At 44.6% G+C, this 27511-nt stretch overlaps 1 protein-coding gene across 1 annotated transcript; it reads left to right on the forward strand.

Annotated features, from left to right (window-relative positions):
* The first annotated feature begins 9034 nt into the window (after nucleotides 1–9034).
* GABRP (gamma-aminobutyric acid type A receptor subunit pi) lies at nucleotides 9035–22399 on the forward strand. The gene is given in 12 exon segments (XM_086621578.1): nucleotides 9035–9090; nucleotides 10454–10563; nucleotides 12762–12829; nucleotides 14841–14856; nucleotides 14859–15057; nucleotides 16620–16702; nucleotides 19048–19185; nucleotides 20485–20637; nucleotides 21159–21352; nucleotides 22088–22248; nucleotides 22250–22329; nucleotides 22332–22399. Coding segments are annotated over 12 exon segments (1326 nt in total).
* The last annotated feature ends 5112 nt before the right edge of the window (nucleotides 22400–27511 follow it).

The following is a 27511-nucleotide window of genomic DNA, read 5'->3' on the forward strand; positions in this document are numbered from 1 at the left end:
GTGTCTTTTAGGGAGTAGGTTAGCAGTTATTGATGATGGCTCACGTGAAGGATTATCTTAAATAAAGCTGCTGCTCGGCGGCCCAATGCACCGCCACGCCGGCGGGGAGGGGGCTCGGGGTCTGGGTGAGCGGGTACGAATGAAACGAGGAGGAAAAATAACGCAGTGAAAGCTGCAGGGTGGCGGCTCTCCCGCAGTCCTGGGCCTGGGGAAAGCCTGCAGTGCCTTTGTGTGCACGGCAGTCCATCGGGATTTCCTGGAGAGGTGGAGTTGGGTACTGACCTGAGCAAGGTGTTGGCACGTGGTCTGCAGGAGGCTTGTACATCCTGGCAGATAGTCTGACTGCTGTGGATAATAGTTAAAAGACAAATAATTTGACCTCCGAGTACCTTAATTTCTCTGCTCTTAGCAAGAGGGAACACATGCAATTTCTTGAGTGATTTTAAAAGAAAAGGAAAAGTTCAAATAAAAAACTGTTGCAAGTTCAAATAAAAAACCGTTGCTGTTTTACTGCTATATTGAATGGTGCCAAATGGCCTTTACAAAGAAGGTAACATAAAACCAAATCAGATAAAATACCTTTAGGGAATTTTAGGCCTGTCTCAGGGAAGGGATGACAGGAGCACTGAGGCCTGGGCAGAGTTTGCCGGGGCACGTTCAAACCCTCCCAGCACAGGCTGAGGGTCCCGAACGGCGGCAGTGCAGTGGCCTGGGAAGGGGGACGACGCGAGCAAGTGGTGCAAAGCTACGGTGGGCAAACGAGTCACGCTTTCTCAGTACTGTCTGCTTCTGATTGCTGCCAGAGGGACTCTCTTCGTGCACTAGGCTCTTTGTGGCTGCATGTTCACACAAGTAACGGCACACGAGGACTGGCCCGCTAGTCAGCGCAGCCAGGTGATCTCGCCGTGCCAAGTAACGTGACAGCTTTACAAGTGTGATAAAAAAGCCAAATTGTTCAAACTGAGCTGCAGTGGCCTGTCGTGGGTGTGTTCACTGGCTTTGAGTATTAGGTTTTATTTATTCATGTATAAATTATTCCTCTGGATGCAATAGGTAAAAGCCTTTCTCTGCTAGAAGCTAAATTCTGCTCTGAGTCAAACACTGGCACTTTGTGTTTCTATGTGCATGGCTTTATTGTGGATACTGAGCATTTACTGAGAAAAATGAATGTTGGTGTGGAAGGACGTGCAGCTGCAGCGCAGCTTAGACTGTGCTGCCTTGCAAGAGCAGAATCAATGTGTTGGGGAAAAAGCGGGCTGTGGAGGCATTCAGGGCATCACGGGGCTGGTTTTCCCCTAAAACTTAGGGTGGTGAGGAGTGTTTTACTGCCCTACAGAAATTCCGACTAATATACGTGTAAGATGAATGATTACGTCTGAACTGTGCTCCTTGGGGCCCCATCTGATAATTTTTTTCTTACATGCTCATTTGTCAGCGCGCTGTCACGCCTTCAATTAATGAGTTACTGGCAGCGCTATTCATCCTCGCTCCCTCCCTTAACCACACTGGGTCCTCTCCCCTCCTCGGCGAGGTGCTGCTGAGGTGGGCACACCACAACTCCCATCCGCCCAAAGGAGGCAGATGCTCAGCGAGAGCGAAGGCAAAATGAAGTGATTCTGTCCGTCACTGCTTCCCTCCTCCGAGAGGTCAGCAAGTCCCTCCTGCTTACGCCTTTCCTCCTGGAGGAGTGGGCCGGGGCACGTAGCAATTTCTCAACTAAATCACATTCGTTGCTGAAGAGCCCTGCGGGTCTGCGTGCAACGCACACAGACACTGAGGGAGGTCAGCCAGCAGCGGGCTGCAAGGGAAACTGCTTCCCTCTGTCATGGCCACCACCGATGACCAGGAAAGCCATCCAAAATTACCCAGCATGTCGGCAGGTTTCGTATTTTACATTTACCTCTTACCTGGAAGCTTGGAACAAAAATTTCCGTATTGTTCACTGTGGGCTTTTGTGGCTGCGTGTCTGCTGTAGCCTTTTGGTGTGTCGACCATGCCCTTGGTCTGATATAATGTGAGAATAATTAGACACAAAATGAGCGATGTATTTTCTCTGTGTAGTCCATTGGCTTTGCGCCCCTCTAATTCCTTTCTGTCTAAATGGCACTATCTCATTTTTTCCAAATTCTGCCTACAGGAGAAGCTTTCCACAATAATTACCTTTTACTTCCCATTTCCTCCTCTAGCACACCCAAAACTGGGCAGAGCACTCAGTAAACCACCTTTGCTTTATGTACCTTTAACGTAACAAGTACCTACAGTCGTTATCTTCTTCTTGACATGTACCGTTCGAAAGGTACTCGGGGTGCACCATGTTGTGTCCTGCGAGGGAGTTAACCTTGTGCATGCTTGTCTCAGCTGACAGCAGTGAGAATAATTATGTCTCACATAAAATACCTGCACATTTACAATGGAGCAGAACTGCTGGGGTGGGAGGGACCGTATATATAGAGTTACAATTACAGGGCTGGCAAGCAGAGAGCAAAATCATAGAAAGCAGCGCTGCTGGGCTCGTGAGCTGTCTGCTCCTTAGAGGAGGGAAGGTGAACTGTCTGTATCCAGCCCTGGATCCCTGCCTGCAGCGAGGGGCAGGTTTGCCGAGTGCATGGAACCTCAAGTAATTGCCCAACGTGACCGAGCACGGACAGCTGTGCGCTCACGGATCTGCAGCCACAGGAGATTGGCAACTCCAGCAAGGTTAGGTTAGAGCTGAGTTAAGGTATCTAGTGCAGGAGAAAAAGAGCTGCCTGGAGCATGCCAAATTTCTGTATAAAGCTGTAACTATTTATAAATTTTATGCACATTGTATTTGCTGAAACAGAGTAAATTGATTGACTCAACAGAAGCCAAACTTGACATTTCGGAGGAAGAATTTATTTCACGTAAGTAAATATCAGAAATTTTCATTTTGATACAATTTAGAACTTTTGTGTGTATTTAAAGAACTCAGGCGTGCAAGCTGCAGGCAGACCATGGTGGGTGGGCAGATGTGAGCATAAGCTGCCACTTCCCACAAGTAGCTTGAAGGATGAGGGTTTACATCTTGAAAACAGAAACGCATTACCCAGGCATGGTTTTAACATTCTTACATAAGGACTGAATCTAATTTTACATAAACCCTTCTTGTATCTTGGAGTTGCTTCTGACTTTCATTGGAATAAATAAGACGGGAATCAGGCTGGCAGTTCATGGGGTGTCATATAAATAACAGGCCTCGTTCCCCTCTCGCGCTAAGAGTGGTGTTGTGTATAAAGTCTGTGTGTATAAATGTGTGTGCAACCCCCTGGTACGAGCGCACGGGAAATGCGGGCTGGGCTCTCTATTTCTAAGTTACCTGCTGCTGGTTTGTCCCGTGCAGCCTGGCACTCTCTGGGCGGCTGCCAATGGCCTGTGGGTGCAGGTGCTGCTCCCTGTCGCCCACCGTGGGAGACCAGCCCGTACGTGGGGGCTGGTGCCTACACAGCGCTGAGGGTCAGCGAGGGCTGCCTGGAGCAAGCGTAGGTGTGTGCTACAGTGTCAGGAAGTCACCTCGGCAGTGACGGCTGTTTCGGGAATTGAGAGGAAATTTTTCATGTGATGTAATGACAGTGACTTGGATGAAAAGAATCTACTTTTTACCAAGAGCAGAAGTTCACAAAGGATTTCTACAAGTATCATGAAGTCACCAGTTTACTGTCCATGATGCTGTATAACCACTCGAGGCAACTGAAAAAAAAAAACGAACCCACAAAAAAAAAAAAGCAACACTGGGGTCACACCTGCCACAGCCTGCATGTGCCCTGCTGGGGCCTGGCCTCCCACAGCGCCTGCTCTGAAATGCGCCTCCTGCTCTTGCAGGAAAAAACGGGGCCAATAATGACCTTCTAGACTTGGTCAAGTTGTTAACCTGGTTGAATTCAGATTTTTCTAAAACAGAGAAACCAGCGGGACAGAAAAAAGGTTCAGTTCCAACCAAACAGAAACTTTTTGAGGTTTTGGCAGAATACAAAAACATGAAAGACTAAAGAGACATTCCTTTCAACCCAAAATTATGTGCTTTGTTTTTCTCTTATTTAACAAACTTGAAGTCTTTTCTCAATTTCTTCTTTTAGTCAGAAAATATTTTAAGCAAGAAAAGAGATTTTTGAAGCTAAGAGATCAGAAACAATTTCACTGTTATCCACCTGCTGCTGCAGGTGCTGTTTCCAGGTTCTCCCATACCCTTTTCCATCAGCCTCTGATGTCCCAGTTTGCTCTGATCAGCTGAGGAGCGAGCTCATGTATCTGTTGACACATGACAGGATCCCACTAGCTCCTTAATTTTATAATATGGGATTCGTTCTGTATAAATTATTTTAGTGTCAGATAACTAAGGTTTCCAGTAAGAGTGGCTTGCATCAAAATGTTGCACACTAATGCCTGTTGTTAACCCATTCTCTTTCTTGTAGCTGCATCAGATTTTTCTCCTGGCCTGCCAAAATACATTTTCAATGTTCAAAACGTAAAAGACAGAAAATACTTTTTTTTCCTGGAAAGAACGAGCTTTAAAGTTAAAAAAAAAAAAAAAAAAAGTCAAAGTTTAAAGATGTGGAAATGGAGAGGCAAATCATTTTGGATCAATTGAAAATGAAAGCTTTTAATGATTTGTTTGGTCAGTATGTTAAAATTTGAACAGCTCTCATAATAAATCACCGGAATACCCGACTCTCTGGCAGCAGCTGTCATGCCACGAACCTTTCCTTACAAAGTCCCCTGCCTACGCACATCCTCATAGTCATCTTTCAAGGTCAGACACTGCTCACAGTTCAGGCTGGGCAGGGGGGAAAAAGAAACGTTTAAAAAAGGAAGACAGATGACACCTGTCTGAAATCACTCAAAACCTTTTCTAGATAAACAAATATGTTGACCTTGAAGTGACGTTTTGGCAAAGGCAGCAAAGTCTGGTCCTAGGGTGTGCGATGCTTTTGGCCTCTTTTCATTATTTTGTAGTTGTGTTTGGTGACTATGGCGTTTGTGTCAGTGGCCAAAGAAAACTCGGCACAGAATGGTGCAGCCATGAGGCAGTTGTGGACTCCTGGTGATGCTGTAGTGACGCTTTCTCCTGGAAAGTTATTCCTCAGGAGTGAATACAGGGAGCAAAAGGGGAGTCTCTGCCTCTGTCCACGCTCTCTCTGTAGCACTGTTCCTGTGTGCTGGTCATGTTGACATTGGGTGAGCAGCACGCCTGGGCCTGGGCAGAGGAAGGGTGGTGAAACTGCCGCCAGGGCCGCACAGGTCCTCCCGCGGAGCCGAGCTGTGGTAAAGCCCAACGATCCACATCTCTCCATGTATGATGTGAAAATCAGTGTCCTCATGTGACGTCTGTCAAACCTGGTCCTGGGAATCACTTGGGAAGACACCCCAGTGAAAATGGTTGCCTAGAATTCCAGATACAGTCTTGTGTTTGGTTCAGGTAGGCTGAGGCTTCGGGTGCGAGGGCATCCTGGGTGCTGCGGACCGGGCACGTGGGACACAGCCTCCCGCGGCACAAGCCGCCTGTGGTGTTTCCTGCAGCGCTTTCACTTGCAGTGCAAGGGAAACAGAACACGCAAATTATGCCTCAGTTCATCATGAAAATCTTAACTGTGTAATAAATAGAGGCAATACCTAAACAGGCAACTACTAGATGCAATCTGTTTCTATTTCAGCATGTATTTTGTTCTATCTTCCCCAGCCAGGTGTTATTCTGAGACGCATGCGTGCCTGCGTTGCATGTTCTCCAGTCGTAGCAATTTGACTCTAGTAAAATTTGACCTTGTAAATCACTACCTTAAGCTTAGCAAACTGGTCATATGGGTTTGGTTTTCTGGCTGGCTTTTTAGATTCTCATAAATGCTCCTCTTGCCTGGCGCTGGGATGCCATCAGCCAGCAGAAAATTGGAGAATATGCTAATCTGCTCCATGCAGTGAGACACAGGCGGTGCTTTCAGATGGCGCGTGGGAGGTAACAGGACTGCAGTGGTTCCTGCCAGCTTTCCTCACCATTCATTACTGCTGGAGACAAGGGGCCTGTCACCATGGGTTACGCTGGCAGTGGTGCAAAAAGGCCTGGGTCAGGTGACGGTTTACATCTCCATCAGGTTTACATCTCCATCACCTCACACCCACTCTCTGTAAACAGAATCGTTGAAGCTGCCAGTGATTTTTCCTCCTTTTGTGTTTTCACTCTTACCGCTCCTTCAAAGAGAGAGGAATGAAGCAGATTAAGGAAGTGTAGACTGAGCTGTAGTAGAGATACACACTGCTGCTATTGCTTGGTGTAAATTTCATGAAATTGCCTGGAAGTGGACACAGGCTTCCACAGCCTCCAGTTGGATCTATTGGATCTATTTTACTATAATACTTGCATCTTTGTGTAATTTCCACAGCCAAAAAGGAGAATACAGAGCTGAGTGAGTAAGCTAGTACATTCTCAAGGTTTTCATTATCTCTGAGCCTACATAATGAATAATTTTGATATACCTTTGGCATTAGAAGCAATCTCTCCACCATCGTACCAGTACTGCCTTCATAGCAGCTGCTGGTTTGGTATTGCCTGCGCTGTGCTTTCACTGACCATAGAAAAACGTCCAGATTAAACAGTGTTTAAGTTGTTTGTTTTTTTTCTATTAAACTAAATGCTTTACTGGACAGAGATACATAAGTACCCACTCTGATAACGATTTCTTCCCAGTACATTGTACTGATGAAGCTGGTAACCTCTGATGAAAGCTCCTGCACTATAAAAGCAGAACCGCAATTGTCTTAACTGAGGCACTGAACAGCAAACAAATGCTTGGGTTTTATCTAGCTCCAGGCACTGGTGTCACCTTTTTCTTGCCCATGAGTGCTTCGGTGTGCCTAACTTCTAGCTCTGTTTGTACTTAGAGATCCCCCTTTCACTGCCTTCCAGTCTCTGACATATTTATCTTCACAGCCATTCTCTGAAGGAGGAAAACGCGATATTCCTTGTTTTGCAAATTAGCAGCCATAGGGAAATTCAGACTGCAGTTCACTCAGGTCTGTGGCAGCAGCAGCTACAAATTTATCTGAGTTGGGTTTGTTTCAACTGGCTTTTGCTAGATAGCAGCAGCACGCTTGCAGTGCACGCTTCACTTCTGGTAACTGAAGGCACAACAGGGTCCCAAGAAGGATTTTTATTATATAAGAGGTCTCCATCCATTACTCAGTCATCAAAATAAATAGAATTTGGCTTGCTTTTTCCAAATAAGGTCTTAGTAACTATGATCAGATAGAATAAAACTGTTTAGAAACTTATCCTGATGCAGCAAAATGCTAGGAACCACAGCCCCTGTGTGAAACAGGTGCTCATGGAAGGTGCTCATGAGGGATTCCTCAGCTGAAGTTCGTGAATTTTCATACTTTAACTAAATGCTAATTTGTAGAATTATACTTTTTTCCTAGAAGTTCTTCTTTAAACTACCTGGACTAATCCTTCTTTTCCATCAAAATTGTGATCTAGCATTGCTGTGAGCAGGTAATGATTCTCTCTAGCTCTGCATGATCACGTTATAGCCAGTCTATGACAACTGGAAACATCTGAACATCACATTCAGAGAAAGGGCTAGCAGTGCAAAGCCGTGTTAGGAATTCAGATTTTGGACAGATATTAAAACATATTTTATTTTGAAAAACATCCTTTCACCAGTGGGATGCCCTGCATTTGTGGTGCTTGACTGTTGAGATGTTTTTACTGGCTCTATTTTGGCCAAGATGGTCTTGCCTGCAACCCTGCTGTCCCACGGCACAGCACCAGAGCTGAGAAACTAGCCAGGAAGGCAGTGTGTCCTCTGGGCTGTGGTGAACCACCCCAGGAAGAATGTAACCCAGGCAGAAAACTCCTGATATTTGGGTTACTACAGGACAGCCAGGTTTGAGGTTGAGGCCCAAGCTGCCGTGCATGACGAGAAAGACATTGAATCGGAAGCTGGGATCTTGCTCTCACTGGTGCCAAGGCACAGGGACTAACGATTTGCATAGTCATTCCCAATTTGTAACAGTGTAATAAAAAGGAAGACTCGTATCCATCCAAGAATGATGTGGCCTTGCCAGAATCTGCAGGAAAACTCCGAGACACGGAGCGCACTTTGAATAGTCGAGCAGTACTGTGCTTCCAGCTCAGACTAAGGTGGCTGAGGAACGATCTCCTCGTGGCAGCTGTGGCAGGTTGTACTCAGTAGCCCACCCTGCTGTGACAACACACGTTAGGTGTGTGGCAGAGCACTGTCCGTACGCTCAAGAAAAGGTGTGCAACTGATGCAGCATTTCGGGCAGGGAGCAAAAAAGCAGAGCAGAGCAGTGCACAGGTAAGAGCTGCTCATTGTGGCGCCTGCTCCAAGGCCAGCACGAGCCCATGGGAGCCAAGATTTGGTTCCACTCCCAGAAAAGTCAACGAAACCCATTTAAAGTGGAATGATTTCATCCTGTACTGCATGCTGAGTGACTTGCCAACAGTACTATTAATAGCACAGGTTTATCCCAGGTACAAGCTAATGGAGCGCAGAGCTACAGCGTTTCTGCGTAGCTGATTAGTGGAGCCCTGGCCTCAGAGATACTGAACCTGTCATATGTGGGCAGGATCCCACCTGGCATCAACGTCTGACTGCCTTTAGGAACTGCCTAAACATTCTTCTATTTAATAAATCCCTTCCCGTGGTGCCATTCTCAACATCAGCTAGTGCCATCCCTTGCTGAAAGAAGAAAAGCCCTATCTAGAACAAAGTGGCAGCTAAAATTTGGTAACCCTGTCAAGGACATCAAGACCTGATTTGTCACTACTGTCTTTTATGTGGAAAGCGTTAAGATAGCAGAGTGCTGAAAAATGACACAAGCTAGAAAAAAGGGGCAGGAGCTACTATGTTCTGGGAATGTTAAACATCACAGTGTGGTTCTGACTGTGCAGGATTTCTTTTCCCTGTCTCCTTCTCTTAAAATAGTTTTTTCTTAAATCACAAAACTTTGCCTTTCTTTTCTGCTTCACAGACAAGCAGAGCAAATACAGAAATAATCTCCAGAGATGATCTGCAGATATTTTTGCTTCTTCAGTTTATGTCTTTTCTTTCCAACCCAAAGGTAAGTGGAGCATTTGCTTTGTTTTACATGGAATGTCTGAATTATTTTTCATATAAATAACGTGGGTCAAAAGGAAACTATGCTTCCAATTATTCAGCCCATCCAAAGAAAGATGGGTGCAGGATGGGATGTGGCATAGAAAAGAGCAATCTGCATGGGTCCCCAAAACACAGCATGTACGTTTACAGTGCAACCCTTATTTCCTGTTTAGCACCAGAATAGTTCACAATTTTTGGTGGAAATGGCCCTACAGGGCTCCCAGCTGTGTTATTACCATCCCTGGAACTACGAGTCCTAAATTACTTGAATGTTTATGTTTACGCTGTGCACTAACTGGTTCAGTTCTGTAAGGTCCTTCTTGGTCTAAAACCTGCAGCAAAGCTCCAAGGACTACTACCCCAGCTTTAAGGGAAACAGAAGAAAAAGTTCATCAGAGCTTTGAGTAACTACATTGCTAAGTTTCTTACTGCACAGACCAGTGGTCCTGAGACTTTTGAGGAGAGGCAGAGGCACTGCCTTCCATCTCCTCAGCCCTTCGCAAAGCAATGACAAACTCTTAATGATTCCCTCGTTTAGGTTTTCAAGTGAGCGCATGACAGCACAGGGACACTGCACCATAAAACTCCCCTCTTACAGCCCAGGCCCCTGGCTCTCCAGCTGTCTGTATGATGGCACAAATCTGTGAGCCTCAATGTCAGGTACCAGTTTTACTGTCCCTCCCCAAAACGCTAATTTTGACGTTGTAAATTCGAGTTGAACCCTCCGCACAGCAGCGAGGGGTGGCTCAGCCCGCAGAGCTTGGTGGGTGTCTGCGAAACGCTCAGTGCTTTGCCTTTCCCCTTCCAGTGTACTCGGAGGTTTTACTCCTGCCAGGAGCTGTAGGGACACTGCCTGACACTAACATATGAGGATGAAAAGCTTCTTTAGGGGACTAGCGATTAGGGAAGAGGAGCTGTTGGTCAGCTAGATTTCTCTCAGGCTGTCATAAGCAGGAGGAAAAAAGAAATGCATGTTCCTTGTACAGACTCTCTAAGGAGGAGTAGGATGGGGGAGATTGCAGGTTGTTATTAAGATTTGTGATACACAGACCTTGCTTGATTTGTCTGGGATGTTTTAAGAATGTCCTTAAGGTACCGTGTGTGTAAACCTGAGGTAACTTGCCATTTTCCCACCTCTTCCAAGTGCCAGTTACTCAGCCAAGATAAGCAACGTGAGCAATTGTGCATGATTTCAATGATCTACTTATTTTTAATAACTATTTTATGCAGTTTGCTTGTTTGAGCACAAGCTGGAAACAGCTGCACACCAGACGTGCCCAGCATGCCCAGCCGCACCTGACAGCATGTATTTGTGTCCCCAGGAGGTGCTCCCTGGGTCACGTATCTGACCTGCATGGCCGCGACACAACATCCCTGCCTGGATTTGAGAACCTCACCATGGGATACAACAAATACCTCAGGCCCTACTTTGGTGGTAGGTTGGCTCCGTGCCTTTGACCGTTTGAAGAACAGTCTGTAAAGCTTGTGTGGAGAGGAGAGCATGCTGAAAGGTTTCTTTAGGATGCCCCAGTTGAAAAGGTTGTGTTCCTTTGAAATTAGCCAGTAGCCACGGCTGTCCTCCTTTCTGTGCATCCGCTGTTGTCTCAAATAGATTGTGCACGCACGTGTGGGGCATGAGAGCATGTCCATCCATGAGGCTTAGAACAGGGAATTTACAAACTTCAATACCTCTGTGAAAGACCTGACAGAGTGACCAAATTCTGCTCGAATTGTACATGCTTTAGATTAGAGTCTGACCTTTGTGATTTTCTGCTTTGTTTCTGTTCACGTGTATCTATTTAGTAGACTGTGGCTATAGAGGAGTAAAGACACTCTCGTTGCCAGAAACATTGACTTTTGACACATGCTTTCACGTCATACTGAGAAACAAACTAAACCTGCTTTAAACCTCTAGGAGTAGATGGAGCACCTGAATGATAGTCAGGAACTTACCTGAGACTATGGTCCAGTTTGGGTGTTAGGTCTCCCACCTTCCAGGTGAATGCGGTAACCGCTCTGAGGAAAGGGTTTCGCAGAATGACCTTCAGCATCTGAAAAATAGTGATGAAAGCTTAAAAAACAGCTATGAAAATTTTTATTTCTATCAATTTTGCTTTTCTGCCAGAACACATTAATGAAACTATGCTCAACAGAAAAATTCCCCATCAGCTTTCACCAGGACTTGGATGTTTCCCATTGTAGCTCCTGCAGACTGACCTCCTGCTACTGGCAGCTTTGAGCTTCTTCCTTTTTCTGACCATGGTGACAAATTCCTGGGACAATACAGAATTTACCAGCTTGTTATGCTAGAATGTCTGATCTCACACAGCAATAGAAAAGCTCCTCTAGATCCTGTCACATTAGTGAACAGATACTTGGGAATTGTGTAATGGAGATAACTGCATCTACACCAGCCTACGCCTACCAGAGCCATAAATGTTAAACGAAAACAGCCAGGACTCTGGTCAGACCTCCCCCAAAAGCCCTGGGTGCTCACGGATCTACCCTCTGCACATAAGTTTGAGTGGGCTTCAACTGTCTAAATATCTAAAAACAAGATGCAGGACATGAATCTACATCTTTTGCAAACAAAATACATTTTGGATCAGTTTAAAACAAATAACAAAAAAAACCCCAACAGAAACAAACAGACAAACAAAACCCAACAAAACCAAAACCACCTGGAAATTCTGCCCCTTGGACTTTGCTAAATGTGATTTAGATGATGAACAGGAGTTTCAGCGAGTCCCATGAGCACAGGCATTGCTGTGTTGTCATCCAGGCAGAGAGGCTGTCTTGGGAAGCACCAAGCCCTACTCTGGCCCCAGACCGACACTGGGGATCAGAGAACCCAGGCACAGCCTGCGGGAAAGCGCGGTCTCTGCCGGTGTGACAGTGACCCCCCCCGGAGCAGCCGTTCGCCCGGCGCCGGGACGCGCTGTGCCTCGCCAGCCCCGGCGCTGCGTTTCCCGGGGAGGAGCTGCCCTCCGGTGGCGGCAGGTGGGAGCTGGTGTTACCGAACGGGGCACTGCCAAGGCTCAGCACTTGGACACTGGAACTTTGCTTGTGAATAGCGCAGCAATGTGATAAATAACAAGAGGCAAAGGCGGCTGCACTTCTGATTGTAGCCCAGAGCACGGTCTCAGAAACCACTGGATTTCTCACCTCGTAGTTTTTCACTCTGAGAAGCAAGGATGTGGTTGGTACCTGCTTGCGGGGCATCCGAGAGCCGTGTATGGAAAATGCCTTGTACCAAGTTTACCGTTCTCGCCACAGCATAGGTGCTGTGGAGTGGGTAACGAGGGACAAACTGGCCCTGGGTGCCTGTCGGCAAACGCCCCTGACCTGCTGCTTGTCTAAACTGCTGATCTTCATAGCCAGCACTGATGGGTATTTGCTCTTGGCTACCATCACCACACAGAACTGCAGCTCCCTGGCAGTGAAAACTATTTTGGATCATGACATCCTTTGTGAGTCTAATGGTCTGAAACTGTGCTGAAACCTTCAGGCTCCTGTGGTTTTAGAGGTGGCGTTGCGTGCATGGAACGCTGCCAGCACAGCCCGCGCTGTGCACCATCCTGAGCGCTTTTACTCTGCCTTTCTCTCTGCTTCAGCTTTTCTTTTCCTCCACAGGAGAACCTGTTCAAATTGCCATGAGCCTGGACATTGCAAGTATTTCTAGTATATCTGAAAGCGACATGGTAAGTGAATATGCTTTTATTTTATAACAGATAAGAGTAAGATCTGCCTGAGAGACTTGTCATGTGTTCCTGCGTGTTCAGCGCAGAAACCAACTGTCATATCCAAGCTGCTTTGCTTTTCTGTGTCTGTTGACCACTTTCAGAGGTGTGATGAGAACAGGGCTCACGGATGACTGCAGACTATGTAGATGCTAGAGTAATGTGGGCTTGTAAGTAAACAGAGATGGCTCCAAAGGTCCTAGTGCTCAAAGACACCGTACCTCCTGGAAATCAGGCCCCTGTGAAATGGAAAAAATCAATCCTGTCTGGCATTTCCTCTCCCTTACCTTTCCTCCATGTAGGAGCCCTTAGTGTAGCGTAGGAGCGGCCTCTGTTGGACCTGCTGGCATTGACTGAAGACAGAGACAGGGTTTCTTAAGGAGGAGAAACGAAGTTTTGAGCTGCAACACAGTCTGAGGCTCAAAGGACTGGTCATCCTAAGAAACAAAAACAGTAACAATTTTCAAATACACAGAGACATCTTCCCAACGCTGATGAGTCAGGTTCCCTCCACTTCTGGTATCAGCTGGATTTCAAACACCAACCACTGAAAACTCCTGTTCAGGTTGACCAAAACTATGGGCAACTGGGGTAAATTCAGCAAATATTTTCAGTCCAAACAGACTGAAGTTCAGTCAGGAACAATTTCAAAGCTTAATTTTCAGCATTTTCAAGAACACCACTGACTGTTTTTTCTCTCCCCCCCAACAAATTAAACAAGTTCACCAAAAAAATACTGTAATTTTGATAAAGCTGTTTGTTTTGGGGAAGAGGCAGAATCAACAAAATGAATTATTCACATACTTCTACCTTAATTAAAGGGCCTTGTAAAATAGCTCGCGTTCTAGAGTTTTTCTTCTCGATGGTCCACTCTGACCACATGGAAAACATTGCAGAGGCTTACTCCGTGCCTTGATAAAAGCTGGAAATCAACTAGGATTCTTCACTTATTATAATTCACTGTATTGAAAGCCATAACAGTGCATTATTTGACGTGTTATTTCCTCTGCCACAGGCTCAGAGTAAAATTTTAAAAGTTGCAAAAGCTAATGCTGATACCGGATGTTTACTGAGACCTTTTCTCGTAAAGAATCTTGACACAGATTATGGATGGAATGGAACAGAACTGCTCCATCCTCTAGAGACAGGCCGCATATCTGTGGTGTAACAGAGCGGCTCCGTGCTGTTAACCCATCGCCAGTACCAGCCTGTCTGTGACAGAGGTGTCTGGAAAATAAAAGGCATTACTGGTTGCATTTACTCACTGATAAGGAAGGAAGTGAAATAACACAACAGTGCTCCATGTCTGTCCAGGAGGCTCAGGAAAGAATTCTCGTTAGAGCCCAGTACTGCTTACTCTTTTATGATGGGGCACTGCGAAAATACTCTAATCACTGCAGGTAGATTTTGGCAGGCTGAACTCAAGTTAATCCCAGTGTCCTTAGATTCAAAACTCCTGTTAAAAAAGATGCTACAAATTTTATTTTTTAATGTTTTGGGTTGGGTTTTTTTTAAGACCTCAGTGAAATAACAGGTTAGATTTGCTTACTTTTTTTTTCTCTAAAGTGCTGATGTCTCTTGCCATGGCAACGTTTATAGTGCGTATGTAAGTTTCCAACTCTGGGCAATGACTGATTTTTATGTCAATGACTTGCTGAGTGGCCTCAAATATGCACTTCCCATCTGTTTTCTTACCTGCAAAATGGACGCAAAAATATCAATTACAATAATTTCTCATTTAAAAAAATAAAAGAAGTACAATGAGTGTAATCTTTGGTCCTCAAACAGTACACCTTAGAGCACAAGTATATGAGAAATGTAACACAGTAAATTAAACTATGATTAAAATTATCAGATTTACTGCATGCGTTTGGAGCTGAGCTTTGATAGCTTGTCGCACACGGTGTACCCACAGCTACGCTCTGCAGGTGTTCTGGACACGCATCCTCACAAGTTTTCCTTTCTTTCCCAGGATTACACAGCTACTATATATTGCGGCAGCGCTGGACAGACCCCCGGTTGGTCTTTCATGGCAACAAGAGCTTCACGCTAGATGCTCGTCTGGTGGAATTGCTCTGGGTACCAGACACGTACATCGTGGAGTCAAAAAGGTCCTTTCTGCACGACGTCACCGTGGGGAACCGCCTCATAAGATTGTTCTCTAATGGCACCATCTTGTATGCCTTAAGGTAGATCAACCTTTGGCTTTGTTGATGACGATGGTTCGGAATAGATTTCCAGAATCATGTTGGACAGCAGGTACCAGCTGTCATGAGTAATGAGTTTGGGGTCAACAAGCCAACTGTGACCATACTCTTCTGATCCATTGCGCCCTGTTCTGGCCAACTGGAAACGCCAGTCAAGGATCAGGATTTCCCATCATGGTATGTGCTGTGTCCTGAGCACAGTGCCTGCTCAGAAAGCTTATGAGTTTAGGTGTTCCCCAAGAGAAGTCAAGTAGATTCAGATGAAGGTGGAGCATGAATGGAGGGAGGACATCATAACAGTAAAAGTTTAACAGATAGCGGGTGTCATGGTTTAACTCGGCTGGCAATTAAACACTATGCAGCCCAGGGAATCGAGAAGAGAATTAAAGGGTAAAGAGAAGACAACTGATGGGTTGAGATAAGAACAATTTAATAATAATAATAATATAAATTAAAAATCATAATGATAAAATAATAATATTATTGTATGAAAAATATATAATTAAAATAACATATACAAACAGTGATGCACAATGTAATTGCTCACCACTTGGTGACAAATGCCTGTCCCATCCCAGCAAGTGATCTCGAACAGGTAAGTCCTGACACCGCAATCCAGACGAGTGAAAGGCCTAAAAGGAGAGCGAGCTCGCGCGCTCTGAGAGAGTTCTCAGAAGAGAATGCCAACTTCCTGCTCAACCCTCATCTATATACTGGGCATGACGTTGCACGACATGGAATACTCTATTGGCCGATTTAGCCCTCAATCCCAAGTCTATATTCAAACCATAAGGGAAGTTGTGGCCCCTTTGTCCAGTCGTGCTCCCCCCAGCCTGTTGTGCTCCTGCACACTGGCAAAACACAGGAAGCCGAAAGGTCCTTGATGTCTTAGGCACCATCTATAACCATCTGTGTGTTATCAACATTCTTCTCATGGCAAATCCCAGACTAAATCCAAAACACAGAGCTCTTCTAGCTGCTAAGAGAAAAACTAACTCTGTCTCAGCCGAAACCAGGGCAGTGGCAGACCATAGCGGTAAGATCATTTTCTTATCCAGTGCCATGTAGCCATGATTCCTGCTTTTTAGCAGAAAGCATATTTGTACATGTAGTGCAGAGATGTGCGCTGTATCTGTGTGCGTTACCTCTCCTCAGTCCCAGTTACCTGAACTGCAAAGTAAAGCTGCTATAAGCTCACCTACCCTCCACATCAGAGCACGCCAGAGTATGTGTGCAGTTAGGTAGTGTGCCTCAGGTGACGAGTGGTAACTTCTTAAGATGTGCAAACTGCAGCACTGGAAAACATGTGGATCTACACTAAATCAGCCACCACAGCAAAGCAAAATTCCTCCTCCAGTTATGTTGTCATCAGTGCGGCTCTCCCTAAGGAAGGTTCTCTCTGATTATGTCAGTCCCTTCATTTCATAGGTCAAAATTATCTGAATGACAGAGCAGAGTCCTTGCAGTCTAGTTTGCTATGAAAAACACAGATGTTTCATTACAGGCTTTTATTGCAACTTTTGGAGTTCTTTCTCTTCCTACAGAATCACTACTACTGTCGCTTGTAACATGGACCTGTCAAAATATCCCATGGACACACAAACATGCAGACTGCAGCTAGAAAGCTGTAAGTATAATGCTCTAGAAAAAAAATTACTTTGCTTTAAATTTGTTTATTTGTATGTAACTATCCATTCTGAGTATTTGGATTCATCACAGTGGCTCTCCGGAGTAGACTTTTATTCCCACAAATACTGATATCCAAAAGAAAACAACTCTGCTTCATCATTCTTCAAATGCTTGTGTTGTATTAGAGGATCATGTTGTTAGAGGATTCCTGCCACTGTGCAATTTATAGCAAAAGAGTGGTAATAAATCATATTTTTATTAAAGAGTAGATAGTTCAATTTGCACTGAAAGGATGCAGTAATAATGTCTGGTTTTCCAAATTCAGTCCCTTTTGCACACACGGCTTCTTCAAGACCAACTTGTGGGGTAAGTGCATGGGATGGAGTACAGGAAGCAACAATTGTTCATGTTTTTAGGTATCTACCACCTGTTGCGCCTCCCCAACTCCCACTGCAACAAGACAGTGTGAAGGGTGGCTCTTACTAGAACAGGAGTTGAACGTGCCTCTCAAGCTCATGAACTGAAACTAAGGGCAAATTCAGCCTTGGCTATATGCTTCTCCACGAGGGCTGTCCGGTACAGCCATGCAGCTGAGGGGATCCTTGTCAGCAGGAGCAGCCTCAGCCTTGGAGATCTCAAGAAAAGGAAGAGTCAGTGAGTTCTGTTCTCAGTTAAATTAAAAGCTCATCCATGGCAAGGCTGGCTGGGAACTGACAGCACGTAAATGCAAAGACTGTGGGAAAATTTAGGACAGTACAGGGCCGTTCTGTATCTGTGAAGCTCCACACCAAGCAGGCAACCAGCTCCCACTTGATGTCACAAAAAGAAACATCTAAAATCTCAATACTGAAAAGATAGGATTTTAACTTCCGGGGTTGCGACGTGAAGCACCTACGGAAGCATATATTATTTCACATTAAAATCATATTAGTTCACCATGGTTAACTTTATTACGAAGAATAGCTCCTGACATCATAATGATTGGCCTCTTCTGCTGAAGCATAGCTTGTTTGGGCCTTTTTTAAAAGTGATTGAGTCCTACATCATGCTCAGTTGCTGTATAATTCCAATGAAATTACATGAACATTGCCCACTGGAGATTTCATTAGGATAAGTGCCCAGAAATAATGCTATTTAAATATACACCAGATAAATTAACAACAATCTATCATTTATTATAAAATTTTCCTGAGTAACCACATTTATAAAACTGCTTAGAACTTTGAAAAGTCACGTGCTTAGGCTTCTCCGCAGGGGGTTCATACTCTGGACACCTAATTTAGGAGTTCATCACACTTAAGCTCTGGTAATTTGTGTCTAATAAGAAAACACAATTAGATAAAAACAGAGCTGCAACTGCATCTTATTCCTTCTACCAGCATGAACGGGTTATTATCGGAATCAAAGCGTCCCTACTCATTTTCTCAAAGAAAGGCACTTAATAAAGAGATCGATAGGCTTGTTTCCCAAATTAAGTGACATTTTTGAAGTGAATGGCAAGCTAGTGACTCAGTACAAGCTGCATCCCTCAGTCCAACCTGAAGTCATGTTAACACCATCATTTACATTCCTGGCGGCAATTACTCACCCGGCGCGTACGGAGTTTACTGATAACTGATTGACTTGTTGATCTCATCTGTCCCACAGTTTTGAGGCAGGAATTCAGTGTTACCTAAATGCTGGATGCATTTATTTTTCCTCCGTAACTTAAAGCCTTTGCAGATAAGAGGAAAGATTTGGTAGAAAAAGCTGCAAGTTTTCTGGACAATGCACATCCAGTGAGAAGAGCCCGCCTCGTAACACGTAGCCTCAGCTCCAAGCTCTTGACTAATTGAAAATGCCTTTTCTGGTATTTTTAAATATTGACGATTCAGTGAAATGTGCTTCCGCTACCTATCAATGAGATCTGTATTGTCTTTTTGTAACAACTGCGCTTCTCCTGCTCTCCTCTCATGACTGAGAGGGTTTGTTTTGACTGAGGGCCCATGTTTGAGGGTTGATTACTGCAGTGGTTTGCTGCTGCTGCATGTAATCAAACTGCAGATGACAGGAATGCGTGATCTTTTAAAATGGAAAATACCCCATGTAAATTACTGAAATAGGTTCTCAGCAGCTTTCCACGTTATGCATTGTTCACAGTGGGGCGTGTTCCTGTTGAATCTGAACCATCAGACTGAAAGAACAGCCAACGTCTACTCGTAGTCCGACACAGTTAGGGAGGGTCTTTGTCCAGCCTGCAATGCCTGGGTCGTGTTTCCGTTCCCCCTCAGGAGGCAGGGCAGGGAAATAGCTGAGCTTTTACTGGCGACACCACAGTGATATCAGTCTTTGTGTTTTCCTTAGGGGGATATGATGAAAATGATGTCATCTTTACGTGGTTAAGAGGAAACGACTCTGTCCACGGCATAGAGAAGTTGCGGCTCTCTCAGTACACGGTGGAACGCTACTATACCCTGGTCTCGAAGTCACAGCAGGAAACAGGTAAATCAGTGGAAGAGAAAAGCAAAAAAATCTCTCAAGTATTTCTCCTCCCACCTCCTTTCCCTTCTATGGGCCAGTATCTTTTGACTCAAGGCTGAACCAGCGAAGTCTTTAGTAAATTTATCTCACAAAAAGAGATGGACATTAAGATGGTAAAATCCAATGAGTTGCAATTAGGATATTCTGTAAGATAGAAATCTATGGAAAGATGGGGGGTTTTAATACACTATATTCACTTGATGGAATTTCAATTTTTTATTTTATTTTTTTTAATTCTCCACTTCTTTCCTTCTCCACACATACCTGAAGAAACTCCCTTCCTTCTCCCCGGATGTGCAGACTATAAATAGAGAGCCATATTTACAGTAACTGAGAGTAAAATTAACTTCTAAAATATACTCTTGTTTGTAAATGACAATTCTATCATGATGTAATAAGATCTCTTTGTACCTCAGAATTCAAGGTCTTTCTCATTATCAGTGTAAATACTCTTCTCTCCAATCACAGACACTAAGAAAGGGGGCAAAACTTCCTTAGAATGACCAGGTTTTAAAAATAACAATGTTTTGTTGTTTACTGTAGTGTACACAGCCTATGAACAACATGGGTTTTGTTTCTACATTTCAAAGGGAACTATTGTTTAACCAGAAGAAAATATCTCCGGAAAATACCAGCACTGCAGCCCCAGAACTCCGTCAGTATTACGACAAATTGATTTTAAACAATTGAGGGAATTTTTTTGAGCACAAAAGACACAGTTATCAAAGATCACAAATTACTAATGAATACAGCAAGTCTAATTCCATGTGATGATAAGATATTGGATGCTTTGGGATGTGAGCCAGAGCCTGCTGAAACTGCGAGAAAAATCTTTTGTTTATTTCTCAGCTATCAGCTAAGACTGAACTTGATAATGCCCCTTCAAAGCAGTTCTTGGGAAAAACGTGCTGTGCTGCATATGAGAGAATAGATGAAGGCATCAGCCCCTCTCTACTCTGAGTCAAGATACTGGGATAAAATCTTTACACTGTGGATGAAGTTCAGGAGCCCCTTTGCAAGCTGTGCATTGTTCAGGTCTCTTGTCCAGGACTGCTGTGTGTGTGTGTTCTCTCACCCAGGATACGTTAGATAACACCTCTGAGGCACGAAGCCCAGCTTGTACAAGTCCTGCATCCCCCAGATTTCAGAGCAGCTCTGCTCATGTACATCAGCTGAAGGGCTGGTGCTGGGCTGGCCTAATGTCGGTTCGAGTGTCCTTGGGAATCTCATGTTCACTGTGTTTTCTCCTTTCGCAAACAGGCAGCTACCCACGACTGATACTGCAGTTTGAGCTGAGAAGAAATGTCCTTTACTTCATTCTGGAGACCTATGTGCCCTCCACTCTGCTTGTCATGTTGTCCTGGGTTTCTTTTTGGATCACACTGGATTCAGTGCCTGCAAGAACCTGCATTGGTGAGTTACTGCCCGAGGGAAGGAGAAGATTTAAGCAGGCAGGGCAGCCTCTGAGGGCTGGGTAGACAGTTTCTTAAGCTCTCTGCTTAGTCATAAGCGGCCTGCTCACGTTCGGTTTTACTTGTGGCAGAGCTGGGTTAGCAGGATGAAGCGTGGAAGATACGCTGTGGCTGGCACGCTTGCCCACCTGCAGAGCTGTGTATGGCAAAGGCTCCCAGCAGATTCACAGCAGAGTAGAGGACAGAGCACATATTCTTTGTGATGTGCTTTGGAGGGGGCAGGGAGGGGGGAATTTTTTACTGAAAGCAAGAAAAATAAGAAAAGCCAAGTTGCCAAAGGCAGGAAGAGCCTGTGTGAAGCTGGTAGCTACCACTGCAAAAGCATTTCAGTTGATGGATGATTTAGATGTGGTTAAGAAATGCTGTGCTCTATCTGGCTAGCAATAGAGAGTGAAAACACATGCAGAAGGATAGCCACACCTTTTTCAAAGTGTCCACAAAAGAAGGTCTTTCTTTTCCAAGGAGTAACGACAGTGCTTTCCATGACAACTTTGATGATCGGCTCACGAAGTTCACTTTCGAAAACCAACTGTTTCATTAAGGCCATCGATGTTTACCTTGGCATCTGCTTCAGCTTCATCTTTGGTGCCCTTGTGGAATACGCAGTGGCTCACTACAGCTCATCACAAAAGCGTGCAACTAAAGCACCTCAGGAGGTAAAGCCTGATGTAGCTGAATAAGCCTAGTTATCCTGGATCGATAATAATTAGTCTTCTATTAACTAAGACAGACAAATGGTCTTCCTGTTATGGATACAGTACAATTGCTTCTCCTGTCATTAAATCTAAATTTTTGTGTGCAACAAATGCACAAATAGCACTAGACCACTGTGTCTCTGACACAGCTTCTGCACACCAGCTGAAAGAGCAGCAGCCTTAGCTGACAGTCACGTTAGATTGGCAGGACCGCATCCAGGAAGGCACCTGGGCCTACCACTAGAATCAGGGCCTGCAGCCCTGAGCCAAGCTCATGTGAGAGCACGAAGCACCTCTGTTCCTTTCAAAATGCAGCCAAAGTATGATTATAGTTCAGTGGTCATCCAGGGTCCAAATCCTGTCAGAGGGAAAAGCGGTTTCCCACCCGCTGAGTTCCCCAGTGATTCAGTTACTGGGTAGACATGAAGAGATGGATGCTGAATGCTCAGTGACTGAGTGAGACTTGCTCAAAGATCAAAATACCTCTAGAATTACAGTGTGGAAACACAGGCATCTCTGGGACTTCAGGCACTCCTAAGAACAGGCAGCAGCTGAAAGGCATGTTGAATATTGGGATGAACACATATGAAGCTGTGTCTATCATCTTTATCTGTATGGTCTCCCTATTGATTTAAGGACTTTTCCTCTGCAGGAGAAGACAAACCCTAAAACTAACTGTACCTTCTTGTTTCCTAGAGGCCTGCAAATGAACTCACTAAAGAAGTGGAAGAAGTCAAGATCGCCAACATCCTCAACAGCTCCATCACCAGCTATAAACGGAAAATCAGCTTTACAAGCATTGAGATCTCCAGTGATAATGTAAACTGCAGTGACGTGACCATGAAAACTCATGAGAAATCAAATGTGTTTTGATAACAAAATGCACAGGATTATTGGTTATTTCACAATTCAGAACCCCAGCAATGTAGACCACTACTCCAATTGCTTTTCCCTTTGTTTTTCATGCTGGTCAATGTGTTCTACTGGGCTTATTACCTATATTTTTAGTAGAAATGAGTCGCTTCATTCTCCTGCTTCTGCAGGACAGGAGTCTTGCCAATGGCATCTAGGTGTCTAACCTCAGCGAATCCAACATGGACAAACGCACTGTTGTGTCTCCTGAGGTACAGAGCCGAAGAGTGTCTGAGGAATACAAGATGTAAAGCAGTAGCAACATTGACTCTGGACAACTGCTTTGTTCAGCTGAGTGGCTGTGCTGAGCTCTTGTGCTTGTACCTGCTTTTCGTTCCAGCATCCAGCCTCTCACCTGGCTGGAGCAGGTGTGCAGGACTGCACGTGGCAGACCACAGAGCACTACAGGTGGTAAAATGTCTTTGTCCTCTGAAGTGGGTTGGAGCTTTCTAGTTCAGATCTCCAAGAGGATGTAGGATTATAGCTGTTATTCTTTGTTTGCCAGAGATAACAGCAACAGAGGGACTGTGACTGCTGTCTCCGTAGCTCCTCTGTTCAAGTACGAGAGCCCGAAGGTAGCGGTGTGCTGTGCACAGAGGAACAGCTCCCATGCGCCGTGCTTCCTTGTCCTGGGGGTGATGCAGTGCCATACCGGTGATTCCCGTGCTGGTATCGGTGCGGTGGTACGCCTTGTTGCTTTTAATACCTGACAACCCATTGAGGTAATCCTTACTTGCTGAAGTTATCCCATCCCTGAGACAGAAGGAGGGCTTTTATTTGTAGAGGTGCATTTTTTCAGAGACTTGGGAACAAAAAATATAGGCAGCAAAATTGTTTTGTAACTCACCTCTTATACTCTTCCTGTTGTGCTGCAGTTGAACAGATTCTGCCACCTTCCACGTCTTCCTCACAAGTTATTTTCCATCCTGGAGAGTGCCTCCTTCAGCTTTCACTGCTATAAGCAGCTCTTGTTTCTGCCAGCCATATGCAAAAGTGGCCAATTTGTCATCCTCTCTTTTATGTGGCTGTGTCTGTGGCAAGTCAGCAGTGCTGCCAGGTGAAAAACCTATGCATGGGCTGAGGTACGATGATCTCTAAATCAGCCTTTCACTCTCTATTCTAGGCTGAAACAGTGCTAGGTTCCCGCAGAAATTCTAAGTGGGCTCTGGAAACTGCCAGTCAGCTTTGTTGTTTCTGTAATCAGCAGGACCGAAAGCTTTGCTTTAAAATAAATTAAATACGTGGCATGCACAAGCTTACATTTGAGAACCAATGCCATTTGGTACGATGTAGCTTAGGGCTACTGGAAGTTTTTATTTCCTGATTTTAAAATTAACATTTCTATGGCAAATTACCCCTCCCTCCTTTTTGGTCTATGGAACTTCCATAACTTTGAGGGCATAATCCTGCAGTTACGGAGGCAACACAGTAATTGCCTGCAGTGGCCGCCATTCAGCAGGAGTTTTGGCTGAGGGAGGCTGCTCAGCATGTAGGCATATTAGTCTCATGCATACGGTGTTTGCTTAGTGTAAGAGTCTATTACTGGGGGCTCCTACACAAGGTGGGCAAAGCGCACGGAGCTATGGATTTTTTTACTTTAATAACTTTTTTATCGAACCACTTCACCACACTATATTGTGAAAGATCTAACCCCACATATTCATAAATCATGGCTTTTACAAAGAGCAGCACAAGGAGGCAAAGGGGAACAGACTGACAATGGCAAGTGAATAAACACAAACTCCAATAATGAAATGTTGGCTTGTATATACTGGCATTTAAAGCCCATTCCATAAAATGTAATAAAGTGAATGTTTGTGATATGAACCAAACCCCGGAGAGATCCTCTATTAAAAAAAATCATTATCTTCTTTCTGTGTCAGTTTCTTTCTTTAAAACCCAACTAAAACACCCCTAACGTGTTCTACACCGGCCGCCAAATATTAATGTTAACAAAAGGAATTGCTTTGTACCTTAGCTCTCAAGGCTTGCTTTCATTAGATGCAGCTTTTGTTACAACTTTTTGCTCTGAAGTTGCTCAGGACTTAGTTCTAAGTTATACCTCGGTGCAGCAAAATGTTTTTTACTGGCCTGGCCTCGCGAACAGCATGTTGTCTGGAAAGTGTCAGCTCTGTCTATTCTCATTTATTGCTGATTTTGGTAACTTCAACAAGGAAGGAAGGGACAGAAGGTAGTAGGGGAAGAAGGGTTTATTTCAGACGCCTTATGAGAATATTCTTCAAGAGCTGTTGGCTTGGCTGGGGGAAACATCTTACTCAGAAATGTAAAAGCTAGAAAGTATGGATTCCTGCTTTATTTCCTCCTACATATAATTTTCTTTCTCATTGATGGACTTCGCCACTTTAATAGACCTCACACAGGACTGTCTCCCTATGTAGCCCTGCTGTAACACAAGATATTAACTCTGGCCTCGGGGGGGGGCACACAGAGTGGTCATAAGGCCATTTCAGTGGTTAAACTGATTCCCAGCAAGGACCAGATATGGAAAATAAGAGACAAAGTAAGCAAGCCACCTAGCCTCTAACCTACTGCAGGTACATCAGCTGTCTGATGGACCAAAATTAATTTTGGTCTGATGGATCAAAATTAATTTTTGCTAATATACCCGACAGTGAAGCAAGTCAGCTTAGCTGCACTGATGTCCTGGAGCAGCCTAGTGTTGCTGTTGTCCCACACGTGACATTGGGCTGAGGGCAGTGACAGATGGGCAACGTGAGCCAGATACATTCTTTGGAGTGGTCAGGATGAGGCACTGCACAATCCCAAGTCTTTACTGTCTCTTTCAGGTGTTGTCTAACAAAAGCTAGAAGCACCACTAAGTTCAAGATGAGACTCACATCTCAATAGGAGGTGGAGCACAGAGCAGCTTCTGTGTTACTAGTGTGCAAAGATAAGCCCTAACGTCTTGAGAGACACCAACTGCAAATGAGCCTTTCCCACAGAGGACGGGTGTGTAACATGTAAGCTGCAGGTGAGAACAAAGCCACAGGTAAGCACTGCACACAGCTCTGTTTTGCTCACAGAGCAAACAGGGAACAGGAGGGGCTTTGAGTAGCAGCCTGCTCTGGAAGAGCCTCAAGGCTGATGGTCCCTGAGCTGGGAGCTGTTTCACCTCCCACCAACCACATCTGCCTTGGCAGCACACATCTGTACGAGCCAAAGGACAGAGCTACCCCTAACCTCTTCCACCCTGGTGCTAGTTTGTTTGTGCTCTTGGCAGAACGTGAATGTATGGAGGAAAAGACTGACCTGCTTTTTGAGATCATTCTGTTTTGCAGCAATGTTCTGGTCTGCTTAACCTTTCCTTACCTGTACTTCCTAAAGCTGCAGCTTCCGGCATCTTTGCCTCTTTTTAAGAACACTGCACTTACTTCAAGCCTTTGTGGACAAATGTTTGTGAATGTGTGTTAGCACAGGAAAGCATGGTGGACAGTCAACAGCAGTCAGGCAAAGTGGATGACCTGAGAAACTTTCAAGAGATGCAAATGCTTGTATCTAGTGCAACCCAGAGGAATATAAAGCCTCATGACGCTATGGAGAGTTGCCCTAGCTAGCACAGGGGCCAAAGGCAGGCTAGGCACAACAGCATAAAGCATGTTGGAGACTAATTTACCATGTTGAAAACATGAAGGAGCTGCGCTACAGAGGAGAGCCAAAACGTAGCCTATTTGCAGCCCTCCTCCAGAGCTAATACGTGTACGTCTAAGAGTGTAGCAGTGAGTGATAAATACCACCTTTTAGTACATCCCAACATCCTCCTGCTTCCGTCTGTCTCCCCACCACCCCACCCTGGCCTTGTTTTCCCCTAACTCTTCTTGTGCCCACCTCACCCCAGCATGAGCAGGAGCTGGTCCTGCTGCAGCAGCCACCAGCCTGACTTGGAGAGTGTTATTTTTCATTTTCAGGAGGATGAAGGGTTCAGCTCAGGAATCTTATTGTTTCAGAGCATGTGGTTTACATTATGATTTCCAAGAGGTATTTGTATATGCAAACACTACCATCTGCTGTAAGGAATACTTTGCATTTTTAAAAGGTTAATTCCATTTCAAACCTACTGATTGAATTGGTAGCAGAAACCACTCATTTGCTTACTGTATTCAGTGTCACAACACGCAGCCAGCAAGCCATGTCTTTACAAGGAAACACTCTGTAGTGCTGGCGATTGGCACAGGTTTTCTCCAAATTCACACTGAAATAACTTTTCTATTTATTAACATATAAAAGCTGTTTTAGATTACAGCCTGTTGTTACGCTTAGGATCAGAAAATGGGCTTCCTGTTAATCTGAGGTGAGTGTTAAATCTGTAATGAATAATCTGATGCATTTCTTTCTTTCTCCTTACCCTTTTGAGATTTATGGCTCAGACTGCATTTTTCCTCAAAGTTCCTGTGTTTGAAACTCTTTTCAATTGTGTTTACTTGCTTAGCAATTCACCAGGAGAATTCAATACTTAAGTGCAAGCTGCTTTGGTTAGGCACAAAGTCTGTGTTATGTTACTTTCTTCATCAGATTAGTGCAGGTACTTCTGACTGCAAACAAGAAATCCTTATTTTGATTGCTAACATTTGGTGATTATCCCTGCTAGTAATTGAAATGAGCAGAAGAGTTACAAATTGTGAACTGAAAAGAGGAAGCAAATTTAGTTCTAAATGCAGAGTTGTTGTTTTTTCTCCTCCAAAAAGAAAGGCTTTTGAAGGATGTTAGTGAGATCAGAGAGATCCCAGATCCTAAGCAAAGATGTGCATATACTGGCACAGTTTTGAAACAGAGAAGATTTTCAGATTCAGGTTGTACAAGGAAGATGAGGTCCTGACTCCTGCCTTTACAAGGACAGGGCTTCACCTGGGTCTGCTGGGCATCTGCATCTGCTTAGCACTGAACTATCTGGAGGCATAACCTGAAAACTTGCCCCTCTGGAAGCCTGTGAATCCAGAAGTCATCTTTTTTTTTTGCTTTTTTCCAGTATGTGGTAGAGGTTTTATTTTCAGTCACCCTGCAGAGTCCCTCCATTTACCCAAACCTCTTACCAGAAGATGCATTTGGCTGGAAATAGCCTGTATTCGATTCAATGTTTTTATAGTTCCACTAAATTACAAAACATGTAGATTTTTACTAATTTGGTACTCTGTTATGTTTTTATTGGACTGAGACCTCCAGAAAACAAATCCTCAAACTTCAGAGAACATG

The sequence above is a fragment of the Tauraco erythrolophus genome, chromosome 16 (genome assembly GCF_009769465.1).
Source record: "Tauraco erythrolophus isolate bTauEry1 chromosome 16, bTauEry1.pri, whole genome shotgun sequence".
NCBI classification, from domain to species: domain Eukaryota; kingdom Metazoa; phylum Chordata; class Aves; order Musophagiformes; family Musophagidae; genus Tauraco; species Tauraco erythrolophus.